Source organism: Hirsutella rhossiliensis, assembly GCF_020360975.1.
Source record: "Hirsutella rhossiliensis strain HR02 chromosome Unknown scaffold00002, whole genome shotgun sequence".
Lineage (NCBI taxonomy): Eukaryota > Fungi > Ascomycota > Sordariomycetes > Hypocreales > Ophiocordycipitaceae > Hirsutella > Hirsutella rhossiliensis.
This window is the reverse complement of record NW_025408668.1, coordinates 8,429,078-8,442,753: the sequence shown is the minus strand read 5'-3', so window position 1 is coordinate 8,442,753 and position 13,676 is coordinate 8,429,078. Positions and strand designations below refer to the sequence as shown.

At 40.3% G+C, this 13,676-nt stretch overlaps 1 protein-coding gene across 1 annotated transcript; it reads right to left on the bottom strand.

The window, feature by feature from the left end:
- Positions 1-2,053: 2,053 nt before the first annotated feature.
- Positions 2,054-4,986, bottom strand: HRG_02767 (uncharacterized protein; the record flags this gene model as incomplete). The annotated part of the gene is made up of 13 exons (XM_044861238.1): positions 2,054-2,122; positions 2,219-2,363; positions 2,409-2,514; positions 2,750-2,840; positions 2,898-2,992; positions 3,326-3,343; positions 3,391-3,478; positions 3,764-3,936; positions 4,189-4,278; positions 4,348-4,374; positions 4,441-4,513; positions 4,607-4,684; positions 4,882-4,986. 13 exons carry the CDS (start codon positions 4,984-4,986, stop codon positions 2,054-2,056), a joined length of 1,158 nt encoding a protein of 385 aa, XP_044724871.1.
- Between the last annotated feature and the right edge of the window lie 8,690 nt (positions 4,987-13,676).

Genomic DNA, 13,676 nt, shown 5'->3' with positions numbered 1-13,676 from the left:
TAATTACGAGTAGAACGGATACCTTATTGCCTATTTTAGCCTAGCGGTCCAAGAAGATATCGCGATATAAGAAAAGGTAGGGCAGAATATTCTAGTTAAATCTACTACTTATACTAGAACCTATAGTCTTACGTTAACTATTACGCTATAATTAGACTACCTACTAAGTTAGAAGATATACTATAGATAGATTTTTAAGTACTATAAAATATACTAGAAAGCTAACTAATTAGTCTATTAGTAAGTGAGCAATAGTCTATAAAAGACAAAGGATTTCTAGCAGTAGTAGATAGATGTAATATGTTTATAAGTATCTTTATAACGCTATTCTTTTAATATATTATTTAGCCCCTTATATACTCGTTCTAAATTCCGGATAAAATCCTACCCTATACTCCTTCGACCGATCTTTCCGGTAACGTTATTAATAACCCGATTCTACGCTTATTACTCTTACCTTTTTATAGGTTATAAGCCTAGCTTCTCTATAAGTTAGGTAATAACTTCGAAAAATCTTCGAAATTCTAATATAAGCTATACGACCTCGAATTCTCTAAAATAAGCTCTAGGGATAAGTTTAAATTTACTAAACTTAAGGGTAGTTCTAACTATACCTTCTAGGCTATTTAAATATAGGCTCTTTTAGTTAAGGAGAAGCTTTCTACTACTATATAGTAAGAAAATTACTTAAAGATAAAAGAAGCACTTACTTTAATTTTTCTTTATATTAAAGATAGTCCTTTAACCTAAATTAAGTATATAATAAGTATTAAAGAGGCGTAAGATAGGTTAAAAACCTATATAACCTTATTTCCTACCTTAAATTACCTATTTATAAAGGAGCTTTTAATACTGGTATGGGATTTGAATCTTAGAAGGCTACCTAAATAAGGTAAAAGAGGTATTTAAGGAGCTAAAAGTATAGAATATTATAATTCCGGAAGTAGTTATTATAGCTTAGATTATAAATAGCCTTTTAGGCTCGTTTTCTAGCTATATAACTAGTATAACGTAAGCTCTTTAAAATAACTTAGAGGCTTTTAATCTAGAGTCTCTCTTTAGTAGTCTTATAGATAAATTTAAGAGGACTAAGTCTTTAGAAAATCCCCTTAAGTAGGCTTTCTTTATTAAGAAGCCTTAGAAAAAGATAAAAATTATATTATAATGTACTTACTATAAGAAGAAAGGGCATTTAGTTAAAGATTACTACTATCTTTACCTAGAAAAGGCCCTTAAAGGCTTTTCTAAAAATTTAAAAAATTAAAATAAAGGAATACCTTTAAGAGGTCTAGAAAACCTTCTATGTAGGAAATCCTTTAAATTAGACTCCACGTCGATAAGAAGAAGAAAAACCTCTATATATATCGAAAGTAGAAAATAGAAATCGATAATTAAATAGATAAAGAACCGAAATCGATTTTTTTATTCTCCTCTTACCCTAGAAGTTATAAAAGCTCTAAAGAAAAAGTAAAGGTATATATCTCTTTAAATATCCTTAAAAAAGCTATATTTAATAATAGGTAAATAGGACCTTTAAATTCCTTTTAAATTAAAGACCTTATATATAAAGTAAAAGAAAAGGAAATCCCTTATAAAACCTTAGAGAATAGAAATTTCTATAATTCTATATATAATACTAGTACTACTAAGTATATAGTATTTATTAAGGAGAGAGAGTAAGTATAAAAGGCTATAGTTATACTTAGTAGACCTAATAGTTATATATAAGGAAGCCTACCTAAATAATATAACTGTGGATAGGCTAACTGAGGCTCAGTTGGGTCTTTGATCGATGATCGTGTTGTTCTTGTTATTCTTCGCTATCTAGACCATGCTGTGAGGTTTGATAGGTTGTGCGCGTGTCGGGTAAACGTTGTTCCCACAACATGTAAAAACGGGTATCTCAACACAAAGGAACAATCGATAGCAAGCTTAAATCAAAATCGTCAATCATGCGGTCATATCTTCCTTCCTTTGAACCCAGCCTTCGAGCCGGATCGTGATCTCGTTGTCGTTAACGAATCGGGTTAAGGCCCCGTTTGAGATAGCTTCGTCATTGCATCGGCCGGGTTATCCGCCCGTTGATCCAGCGGATGTTGGTGATTTCGCGTTGTTCGTAGGCCTGTCTCAACGCCATGATATCGATCATCAGACGTTTCTCCGTGGTGGTGCCAAGCTTCACTAGGCACTCGTACAGGCTGTACGAATCTGTACACACAACGAGCGGGATTTGCGGTAATCCAAGGCGGCTTGTAATCTGGTTGATCGTCCCTGCAACCACATATGCCAAATCGAAGCCTGAAGCTAATCCATATATCTCAGAAGCCAAGACGCTGCGGGTGACTCTCTTGCACTTCGTCGAGCTCCAATGGATCAGGTTTCCGTGGATCGTGAATGACTCATCTGACTTAGTCTCGGTTGCAATGATTATAACGAATCCGATCTGAGAGCTTAAGTCCTTGTTGTTGGCGAATGATCCGTCTGTGAAGACGAAGACCTTTGCTGCTTCTAGACCTATTGGGACGAATCGAAGGCTCTTTGTGGATTGTCGATCTGCCATTGATCCGTTTATTCAACGCCTGAAAATCCTCCGCGGTTGGATCTTGTGATTGTGCCGCGATTGAATAATCGAAGCTAGCCTCTGGTTGACAAATTGAGGCTATATAGGCGCCACGGGCACGTTGTTCCACGTATCGTTGGGCCCGATCTTCCGTGGATAGATCGATAATTTTGAGGTTGTTGACCTGACCTTTCTGCATGACTAGAAGATAGCCCTTCTCTAGAGCAATGAGGCTGCCGTTGAAATCACAGGTATCGCCTTCTCGTAGGGTCTTCTTTGGCTTGGCTTGGAAGCATAGCTCGCGGTCTTCACGTTGCAGGAATGTTGTTGTGCCTACCAATAACGTATCATCAGTCTGAAGCGCGGCAACGCCGAAGGCATTAACCTGAAGTGCGGTATCCGCGTTGGTCTCTGCGGTCGTGACGTTGATCTCTGCGGTCGTTATCATTAAACATGGATCAAACGTTGACGGCTCCATCTGTAGCTTGATGCGGTGATGCTCATGATACGTATTGAACCAATGAGCGCCTGCTTCAGCGATTCCGTACAATGGCTTGACCACACGAAGGATGGTTCCCCGGTATCTCTTTAATTCGTGTGGCAAAGAGATGAGGATAGTGCGATTCAAAGTGGTCGATGCCTGCGTATAGGCCATCGTAATGTCTCGATAGCAAGAGACATCTTCAAAGAGCAAAGGAAAGGAAAGAGCGAGTACTACCCGCTGGGCAGGACGGGAGATTGTTGGAGCCTGCGTGAGGATCTCACGCTCGTCGTCACCATATCCTTGTACCACAAGACGAGACTTTCGTACGGTGTAGCAGTGTTCTTGCCTTTGACCTCCCGGACCATTCGTGACTTGAATAGCCTGTGTTTTCCATGCTTATTCATATCGTATCGTTCGGGCACGATGACGCCTGCCTAGCAGGTTCGTGATTTCGAGGTCATCAGAGGCTTCAAACGGTCGTCCGGCGGTAGTGATTTTCTCTGCACGTAACTTTACGGCAAGGTCGAGGGCGGCGCACCTTATGCGATAGAAACATATTAGCGGGTGAAAATTGAGATCGAGGTAACGAAAAGGGCTAAGACTAAGGAAATAACTAGAAGGAACGAAGGTATCGTATTGCTGCTGATCTCGAGGACTTTTCTTGGTCTGCCGCGTCTGCGTGGTCTCTCCGGCTCGGGATATTCGAATGGCTTAGGCACTTCGGTCTCAACGTTGATGCTATCAGCCTGATTGTCAGCAGTCTGATTGTCAGCGTGTGGCTGCTGTAGAACATCGTGACTTCGTTGCTGCTGCGAATCCGGGTGGCGAAAGTAGGGCTGGACAGCCGTGCTGCGAAATTTAGCTGGCCCGTTGTTCAGCTCAACTGTGACCTCTGTGTCTGTCACAGCTAGGACCTTGTATGGGCCTTTCCATCCTCCTCTTCACGAAATACCTCGAACTTCACTACCAAGCGGCAATGATAGTGGCATCTTCTCAATCGTGTTGGGCCCATTACGGGCATTGAGGGCGTCATTGACCTTCCTTTAGCTACAAGCTTGCGTAGCTCTGCCATAGCTTTCGTCACGGCTTTCGCACGTGATCGCGGAAGAAGGCGGCGAATCCATCGTTATCCGAGGGTAGGCACCAAAGACTAGTAGTGTGGGCACTAGACCGTCAGGTCCGGCGGTATCATTGACGGATTTGAAGGCCATTTGAAGCAACGACTCAGCTGATGCTGTTTTTAGCTCGGCTTTCAAGATCTCGTATGCCCTTCGAATCGGGGCGTGATATCTCCCCCCCTTGCCAATTGACCAGTGGGCTTCGACGGGCACTGTGTGACAGGTTATTCCTAGCAGCTTCGCTTCTGGTTGGAACTCAGAGGAGGCAAAATTCGTACCAGCGTCGTGCGTGATAACATCTGGAGGGCCTAGGTATGTGTCAATCCAACACAATTTGAGTGCTTCACGTCTCTTTAGCCGATATATTCTGAAGAAATCGTCCGGCTTGGAAAGAGGTTGCAGGTCAACGGCATGAAGGACTGGCTGGCTGTCAAGATGCATTACATCGACGATCAATTCGTAGTTGAAATCGCAGTTATCCTTTAACGTGAATTTGAACCTGCGCGGTGCGTCTGCCTTGATCTGGCAAAATGACAGAATTTTCGGATCATCGCGATTGCTTCGAATTCAACATCATGCCCAGCGCTTGTCAGTAGCTTATGTAGCTTGTGTACTGACGGGTGGCCAAAGTAGTAGGCGCCGAAGCTCGGCTTCGATAGGAAGGCAATAGCGGCTTCATCCTTCCGTAGGAAGAACCACGGATGACCCCATTTGCGTACGATCGGAATCCTCTTATCGCCGCAGATCAATTCGTTCGTGACGTTGTTGAGATAGGCACCGAGACGGTCCATATCCTTGAGGCATAGCAAGAAGGGCGTTGACATATTGATAACGTGGAAAACGACTTCTCCAATCGGGGTAATGACTGTTGTGATCCCGATCGTGTTCGTCGGCTCGTTTCACCGAATCTGACCGTTGCGATCGTCGCATTCTTCCGTAGCTGGACCGTCGGCATCTCTCGTTGGAGCGCGGAATTGGTCGATCCCAGCTGTAGATATCTTCGCTGCACCCGTGTCAGGCAGGATCCCTGGAAAGAGGTCCGTTGTAGCGATCGAGCAAGAAATGCTGTGATTCCTCGCATATCGATTCTCCTCGACGGTGTGAATGCGGTGGCGAAAAGCTCTATTAGATAGGAAGGCAGCTGCAAAGAAGCTATCGCTTTGATCGTCAGAGTCATCGTCAGCAGAATCAGAGGTCTGATCTTCATCTGGGTCCTTCGTAATCGGCAAGGAACGTAGTAAATGGACGGGAAGATGACTTCTGGCCGTGAAATCCTCGTTCTCGAAGATATTTCCTGGCCCTCTTCTCTCGTCATCCGGATGCTTCGTTGAAAAACAGCCTTCTTTGCCGCAGACGTAGCAGCGCTTCGTCCACTTCTTCCTTTGTCAGCGGGTGCTGATAGCGGCGGTCAGTAAAGAATTGGTCTTGATCTTGAAGATATTGACTGGGCTGTCCGGGCTGTCTTTGGCTGACGGTTGAGTGACGATCTTAGCTGTGAAGATAGTCCTCGAAGGTCTTAGCCGGCACGAAGAGGGCGAATTTAATTCAGGCACGCCACGGCATGCTCGAATTGTCGTTGAAATTAGCTGGTCTTCGCCGCCATAGCTATTCCCAAGAGCTCTCTGGCATAGCTGCAATTTGTCAAGAAGAGCCTGGAGGATTTCACAGAGAGGCTCTCGGGAGATTCCTTCCGAAGCTGTGAAATTGATCGAGGTCCAGTCAGTGTGATACTGTTGCCTATTGACTTCCGTATCAAAGTGCTGCTTCATCTTCTGATACATCTCCGCGAACGTTGAATCGCGGCTGACTTGATGCACGAAGAAGTTCTTTGCTCTTCGTGAGGATATTTGAGAGCAAAGCGTGGAATTGTGACGGTTTGATGCTAGCTGTGAGGCAGGCATCGAGAAAGTAACGGATCTTATCATCTAGGATATCGTAGGCGTCACCTGAATAGTTGAGCTTTCGATCCCATAGCTTAGAAAACTGGTTGGCGATGGCAGGATCGAGGTCTTCATTGGGGACCTGGACTGGGGGCACGGTCCGGTAAGCTTCGCGGTCGATAGCTGGTCTGATCATGTTCCTGCTGCTGTTGATCTGATCGTGACAGGGGTAGGGATTGGTCATTGGGGGTCTTGCGGAGGTTTAGATCGGGAGTGACTGGTGCTGGGGTTGGTGCTGGGGTTGGTGCTGGGGTTGTTAGCGATGGCGATCGTCTGAGGAGTTCTTGTTGGCGTCGGTAGGCGGCCGTTTTCTCGTATAAGATGGCATCACGAAGATCGTCTTCATCCCACTCAGGAAGTCGGTCACGGTTCTTCAGATTTACTAGGAATGCCGTGATCTTTGCGTTCAGCTTTCCTGTATAGATTCTCTGAACCTTAGGGTATTCCGTAGGACCTTACGGACCCTTGGATCGACCTTCTTGAAGTCGTCTTCTCTCCCAATCCTCAAAGTCTTCTTGGAATGATCCAAGCAGCTCGAGACCTTGACATGTTGAGAGACTTTATAATCAACGATGCGGGCGAGAACGAAGGTATTATAGTGGATCTCATCGGAAGTCTCGTTGACTGGGGTGTTGAAGAGGTCCATGTTGAAGATTGTGGCGAGGCCACGGTTGAATTCAGCAATATCGAGGAATTCGTTGATGTCGAGCGCCGGTGCGTTCGCGTTCGCGCTGGTACGCTTGCGCTGCTGCTCATGATGTCGGATGGGGCTTGACAGGAAAATCTGCGAGGAATAGGGCAAGAAGGTGTCAAGAGAGGGTCAAATTGATCGAGAGTGATCAATGAAGCTGATAATCAAGCGGGATACCAGAGATTTGTATGTGCGATAGGGCACGCCTAAGAGGTCAGCGGCTGAGGCAAACAACTAGGCACGGTTGACTGAATAGAGTGGGCGCCGGTCGGGTCTTCGTAGTCAGTCTCGCGTTGTAGCACTCTTTTTCGCAGAGCGCCACAGATCGTGAGGATGCGTTGAGAAGTCTCTTCTATCTTGCTGCTCTGAGGTTACCAGCCAAGGTAACAACTGATCAGTGTGGATAGGCTAACTGAGGCTCAGTTGGGTCTTTGATCGATGATCGTGTTGTTCTTGTTATTCTTCGCTATCTAGACCATGCTGTGAGGTTTGATAGGTTGTGCGTGTCGGGTAAACGTTGTTCCTGCTGACGCACGTGATACCCTCCTGCGATGTGCGCTCTATCGTACAAATGATCAGACAATAACTCCCTAGCCTAAGGATATTATATAGGCTTAACTTTAGTATAGGAATATCTTAATACTCTCTTAGCTAGCTATATATAGTTACTATACCTATATAAGCCCCTCCCTTATCTTAATAGATAGACTAAGATATATATTATTAAATTTACCTTTTTATACCCTTATTTCTTTTACTATACTCTTAAGCTACTACTTAAGAGTTATAAGCCTAGCCTATATAGCTAGATTATCTTTTACCCGCCGATATTACCTTTAAAGCTATTTATAAGCTATTAACGCCGTTATAACGCTTAAATTATAGTATTAAGGCAAGGAACCTAGCTATACTAAGGGGCACTACTAGAAATATATAAATTATATAAATTATATATCCCTTAAAAAAGGATATTACTTATTAAGCTAGAACCCTTTATTTTCCTAAGATAACGTTAAAGGAAGTAAGAGGGGATAATTATATTATAAGACTAAAGGAAAGCCTTAATTAGATCTCTATAGATTAATGGATTAAATTATGTGCCTAGACTTATAAGATTTAGGAATATACTAACCTAGATAATATAAAGGAGCTTAAATAGCCCTAATAGCTAGACTAAAAGTAATTTATTATTAACCTTAGAGGGAGACTATTTTAACGAGAAGATAAAACTAAGGCTATATTCTTAGCGAGGCGAATAGGCTATAATAAATAATACTAGGATATAAAGGACTTCTTTTATAACCTTAAGAAAAGGTTCTAGCTATAATTCGATCGCTATAAGGTCTAGTAGAAAGCCTTAATTATACTTAAAGAATTAATTAAGAAAACGATTAATAAAGGGCTTTAGGAGATAACCTAATATATAATAATTTAAGAGAGAAAATTAAGGAATTAAAGAAGTAAGCCCTGCCCAAGGGTAGAGGAGAAAAGCTAATTTATAAGAGATATATAACTCTATTAATAAAAGAGGCACGCGAGACTAGAAAATATAGGTAGAATAGCTCGACTAAATTATTATAGATTTATAAGACCTTAAGGTCATATACTTAATATAGAATTAGATAGGATTTTCTTATAGCGGTAGATAAGTAGGACCTATATTAGTCTATAATAATAAGGGCTCTCGACCTTTATAATAAAAGATATAGTAAAGATTAACTTCCTTTAAGGAACTTAATCGCTAACTTTAAATAAGAATATACTTATAGGAAGAAGTCGTAACTACCTATAAAAAAGGGAAGCATTAATTAAATCTCTAGGAAATTAGATACCTAAGCTAAATACGCTAGCTATAAGTAGTACGTTAATAGCTTAATAAGCTAGTAGGAAAATTACTACTTACTATAGGTAATATATAATAAGAAGCCCTCGTTAGGCTAGAAATATAGTAATCTAGCTAAGTAGAATATTAAAAAACGGCTAAAAGACTATCTAAACGAGAAAGTAAAATATATAGCCTAGACCCCTAATTCCTACCTTAAAGGAAGAGAACTAGTAGATACTATTATTAGTAATAATAGGATAGGAAGGACTATTAATATAGTTACTCTATCTAAGGTAAATATAGCTATTAAAGGAACGCTATTACTTACCGATAAATTAATATATAACTTAGGGGCCGATATTAACCTCTTTAATAACCTAGGTTAGTTCTAGGAAGGAACCTTTAAGTAGGGTTCTAATAATAAAGTCTAGGTTAAAGACTAAGCTTTTAGGGTATAAGGAATAAGAATAGTAGTTATCCCTATAATTAATAGTAGAAAGATAACCTTATTAGATACTTACTTTATCCTAGAAATACTAATAAGTATCTTCTTAGCTAGGCTAAGGATAATAGTAGGGATATTCTAGAACTAGCTCCTAAGATACCTCTATTTAAAACCTATAAAAGAGGTTCGTATTAAACTAACCGACTTTAAAGGTTAATTCGTAATAAGAATACTCCTATAATATAAGTAGGCATTTATAGTTACTTAAGCGCCTAAGCCGCTAACTAAGGGGGTAGGTAACCTATAATATCGCCGCCTTAGGTATCTTAGTCTAAGATTACTAGAGAAGCTATTAAAAGCCTACCTAGGTACTAAGCTTTAAGGCCCTATAATATATAGCTATTATACGTAATAAAGCTAAGAAGGAAGTCTTAAGAAAAATACTATCTTAAGTGCCCAAAGGTTTAGGGGTATAAGTTAGCTTTAACCTTTACCTTAGCCCTATAATAGTATATATAGGGAAAGAACTTGCTTTATTTACTTATATAAATATATTTATAAGGTTCTATTACTTAATAGAAAGAAAATAAGTATTAAGGATATCTTTAATAACTTTATAGCGTTACTTAAGACTTAGTATAGAGTTAAAATAACTATATTAGTTACTAATAAGGAAAGGGCTCTTTTAATAATAAAATAAAAGGATTATATAACTAATAAAGGATATAAGTTATATAGTTAGCCCTTAACGCTTATATAAAATAGTTATATAAAGAGATTATGTAATAATAAAGGTAAGTTATAAAGTTTAACTTAAAACTTTTAAAAGAGCTATAGCTAAAGATATACTATATAAATGGTATACCTACTTAATATAATCTTCGAATTATATAATTATAGCTAGTAAAGCCTATATGCGTTAGTAGACCTAGATAAAAGAAAATAATCTATTATATTACTATATTAAAGATATTAAACTAAATACTATATATTTAAGGGTCTTTAGCTATATATGTTCCTAATAATAATTATAGTATTAGAATATATTAAATTATATAAGATATAGTTACCCTTTAAATAAAGAGCTTATATTAGGTACTTAGTAAGATATAGGTCTACTTAATAATATATTATATAGATACTATTATTATTAAGATTATACTAAGGACTTAGCTAGAGGTATCTAAAACTTTAGTATTAAATAGGAGGGAAAAACTAAAGTACTTAAGGGAAAACCCTCCCTTCTTTTAGTATAGGTCTACCTTAAACGAGGTTATAGTAGTAGTATATATAAAATTTACGCTAGCTACCGCGGGCTCCTCTTATATATTTACTCTTTAATATAGGCCCTCTTAGGCTATAGCCGCTACTATCTTAGCGTCATGCCTGCTTACTAGCCTAGGCCCAGGGTTACAGGCCTTCTTCTGGCCCAGCTCGGCACCTCTATTCTCCTTAGCTCCCGCGTTACTACCGCGTAGCTATATACGCGTTAGCCTATTAGTCTATTAGTTAGTAAGGTAGGTACTATCTAGTTACTAGGCCGGGCGCTAGTATAGGTCGCTCCTAGGTAGGGCCGGCTAATCGAAATTCGGTCGGCCGGCTTTATTAATCGAAAATCGGTTCCTATCTAGCTACGCGGCTTCCTAATTAAGAGCGCGGCGGCTTATATTTACCGTCTAGTATATAGTTACTAATTTCGCGCGCCCGGCTCGCGTATATATATACCTGCCCTCTCCCCTTAGTTTTATACCTACCTCCTCCTACCTCTTTATCTACCCTCTCCTTTAAAAGCCCTAGTTTCTTACCCGCCTTATCTTTATATCCTAGGTCTTACTAGCACTATATTAAGTTCGTTTACTATTATTTTATAATATCTAATTAAAAAGCTAACTTAGGTAGTAGCGGTTTACCTCCTATAAAACCCCCTCCTTATAAGAAAGTCGCTACTATAGCGGGATTAAAGCGCTCTATCTTATATTTTATATATATTAAGCGCCTTATTAGCGAGCTTACCTATAAGTCCTTTACTAGCTATTAGAACTAGTCCTATAAGTATTAGTCCCGCTCCTTTCTTAGGCCGGTCCTACCTTTTAGTACTTTTTACTAACTTTACTAGCTATAAAGCTAAAGCGTATATCGCTTACGCTAACTTTAACTAGTCCTATTACCGGGTAAGTAACCCCTTCCTACTATAGTATAGTCTAAGTTCGGTGCTAATCTATATCCTAGATTACCTCTAAAGGCGAGGAGGCCGCCTATACTCTCTACTAGGCTTAGTCTAAGGTCGACCGCCCCTCTCTTATTAAGGGCTTAGTATAAGAGCGCCTTTACTACGCTACTCTAAAAACCTATATCTACGCTAGTTAGAAGGCCCCCGCCGCTAAGGGTAAGGGCGCGTTAGGTAAGTCTACCCTTAGTCTAGCTATAGTCGCTAAGAATATCGAGACGCTTGCCTTAGCTTTTACCCGTTTTATAGATAATACCCGCTATATATATAAGTCCCTAGAGAAGCACCTAGGTAAGTTTAGCGATATTATTAAGACCTTAGCCTAGGTCGGGCCTAAGTCGCTCTTAATTACTTAAAAGACTCTTATAGCGGTTAATAATCTCGCTAACTATTTCTATCCTATCGCCGGCGACGGTCTCGATAGTAGGGATAATAGTAGTTTTAATCTTCTTAGCCTTAGTCTAGCCCCGGCCCCTTTTAATAAGGGGAAGGGTAAGGGTAAAGGTAAGGCGGCTACCTTATCTATAGCTCTATCTAAGGCTAAGGCTAGGGAGACCGTCGCTATCCCTATACCTATAGTCGTCTTAAAGCCGGTATAGGAGCCCGCCTCGTCGCCTACTATTAGTTCCGATACTAAGCTATAGCTTAGTAGTTCTCCTATTACTAAACTCGCCCTAAAGCGTCCTTATTTTACATCGCCTAGTAACCTTACTAGCGCTCTTAACTTTATTTAGTAGCGTATTTATAGTCGTCGCGGTTCGGTCCTAGCTAAGATTATCGCTAGTTTTAATATCGATTAGATTTATAGTTATAGTATAGGCCGTAGTAAACGCCTCCGCGCTACCGCCGAAGTAGGTCCTACCTTAATATAGACCCCGGTCGTTACTTTATCTTATAAGCTAGCTATCTAGGCTAGCTCTAGTTTAGGTTCGGGGTTAGGCCTAGCTAGCTATTATTAGGCTTCTTATAATAATAGTAGTCCCTATACTCCTCGTAAGTCCTAGGTTACTCCCTCCTATACTCCGCGTACTACCTTAAGGGGGTCCTATTATTCCTATCGCGATAGTAAGGCGGATATCGCTACCGATAAGTTAAGCTAGGGTTATAGTTTAAGGGCTAGTTATCGGCTCTATCTTAGTTTAGTTTCGGGTTAGGTCTTATTTAGTTATAGTCTTTTAGTAGTAGGTCTTATTTTATAGTTATTAGGGCTAGTATAGTTAGGTTTCGTTAGTTTTATTCGGTCTATAGTCTAAGTAGCGAGGTATACGCTTAGTCTAGGTTTAGTTCGGCTAATACTATAGTCCTATTATTATAAGTCCTTTCCCTTTCCTAGGTCGCCTTAGTAAGGGAAGTAGTTAGCTAGGGTAGTCTTAGTTAGGGCCGCTCTATCTCCGGCGCGACCCTAGTCTTATTATCTAGCTTATCTACGTATAGCCTTTAAGCTAGGTCGAACTAGTAGAGCCTACTTAAGCGGAGGAGCTATTACGCTAGCGGCGCTACTATCTTTTTCCCTTAGAGGCCCGCTCTTATATCGCCTACGTCCTAGGCCTATATTAAAAGGGACTCCCTTACCTCTTCTATTAATAAGTAGTCGATTATCGTATAGTAAATAGTATCCTATTTTTATCTATAGGTATATATTAGCGAGACTATACTAAGGACCCGTCAGTTAAAGAGGAAGTTATTAAGCTTAATCTTTCCTATATATATCTAAGTAATTACTATACTAATATACTTAAGGAGGCCCTTATAGCGATCTAGCGTTATCGCTTTATTAAACTATAGTAGGAAATTAGTAAGGTAGAGGGTAGTTTAGTATTATTAAATTGCGTTTTCCTTAGCGTTCTACTAAGCAGCCTATTTCTTATTTAGCCTTTTAAGTAACTTAGCTTTATTTAAGAGGTCGTCCGATCCTATCTAGCTCTAGACCCCCCTTATCTCCTTCGCGAGGGGGGGCTTACTAGGTAGTAGCGCTGCCGGGGGCCTGCTCTCCCTCTAGCGTCGCCTCCTCTTAAGTATATCCGCGACTATATTAAACGCGCGTCGAATTTAGCCTAGGAGCCCTAAGTCTTTTAGCCTTTAAAGGGTATCCGTTATTCTTTAGTTTAAGTAGAGGTCGATTAAGGGTACCTATACTTCCGCTTTTACTTAGTAAACTAAGGTCGTACGGTAAGCACCTATTACTACTTAGAGGTAAGCTAACTAGTCTTATACTAAGTCCTACGCGATCCTATATAGTTTCCCTTATAAAGTTATCTTATAGAATATAACTATAGTATAGGAGATTAAGGACCGGATTACCTTACTATAGACTTTTTTAGCGCGCGGTAAGGTATAGCCTTATATAAACGCTATAAGCTTAGTTAGGGCTATAGTCTAGCGCTTT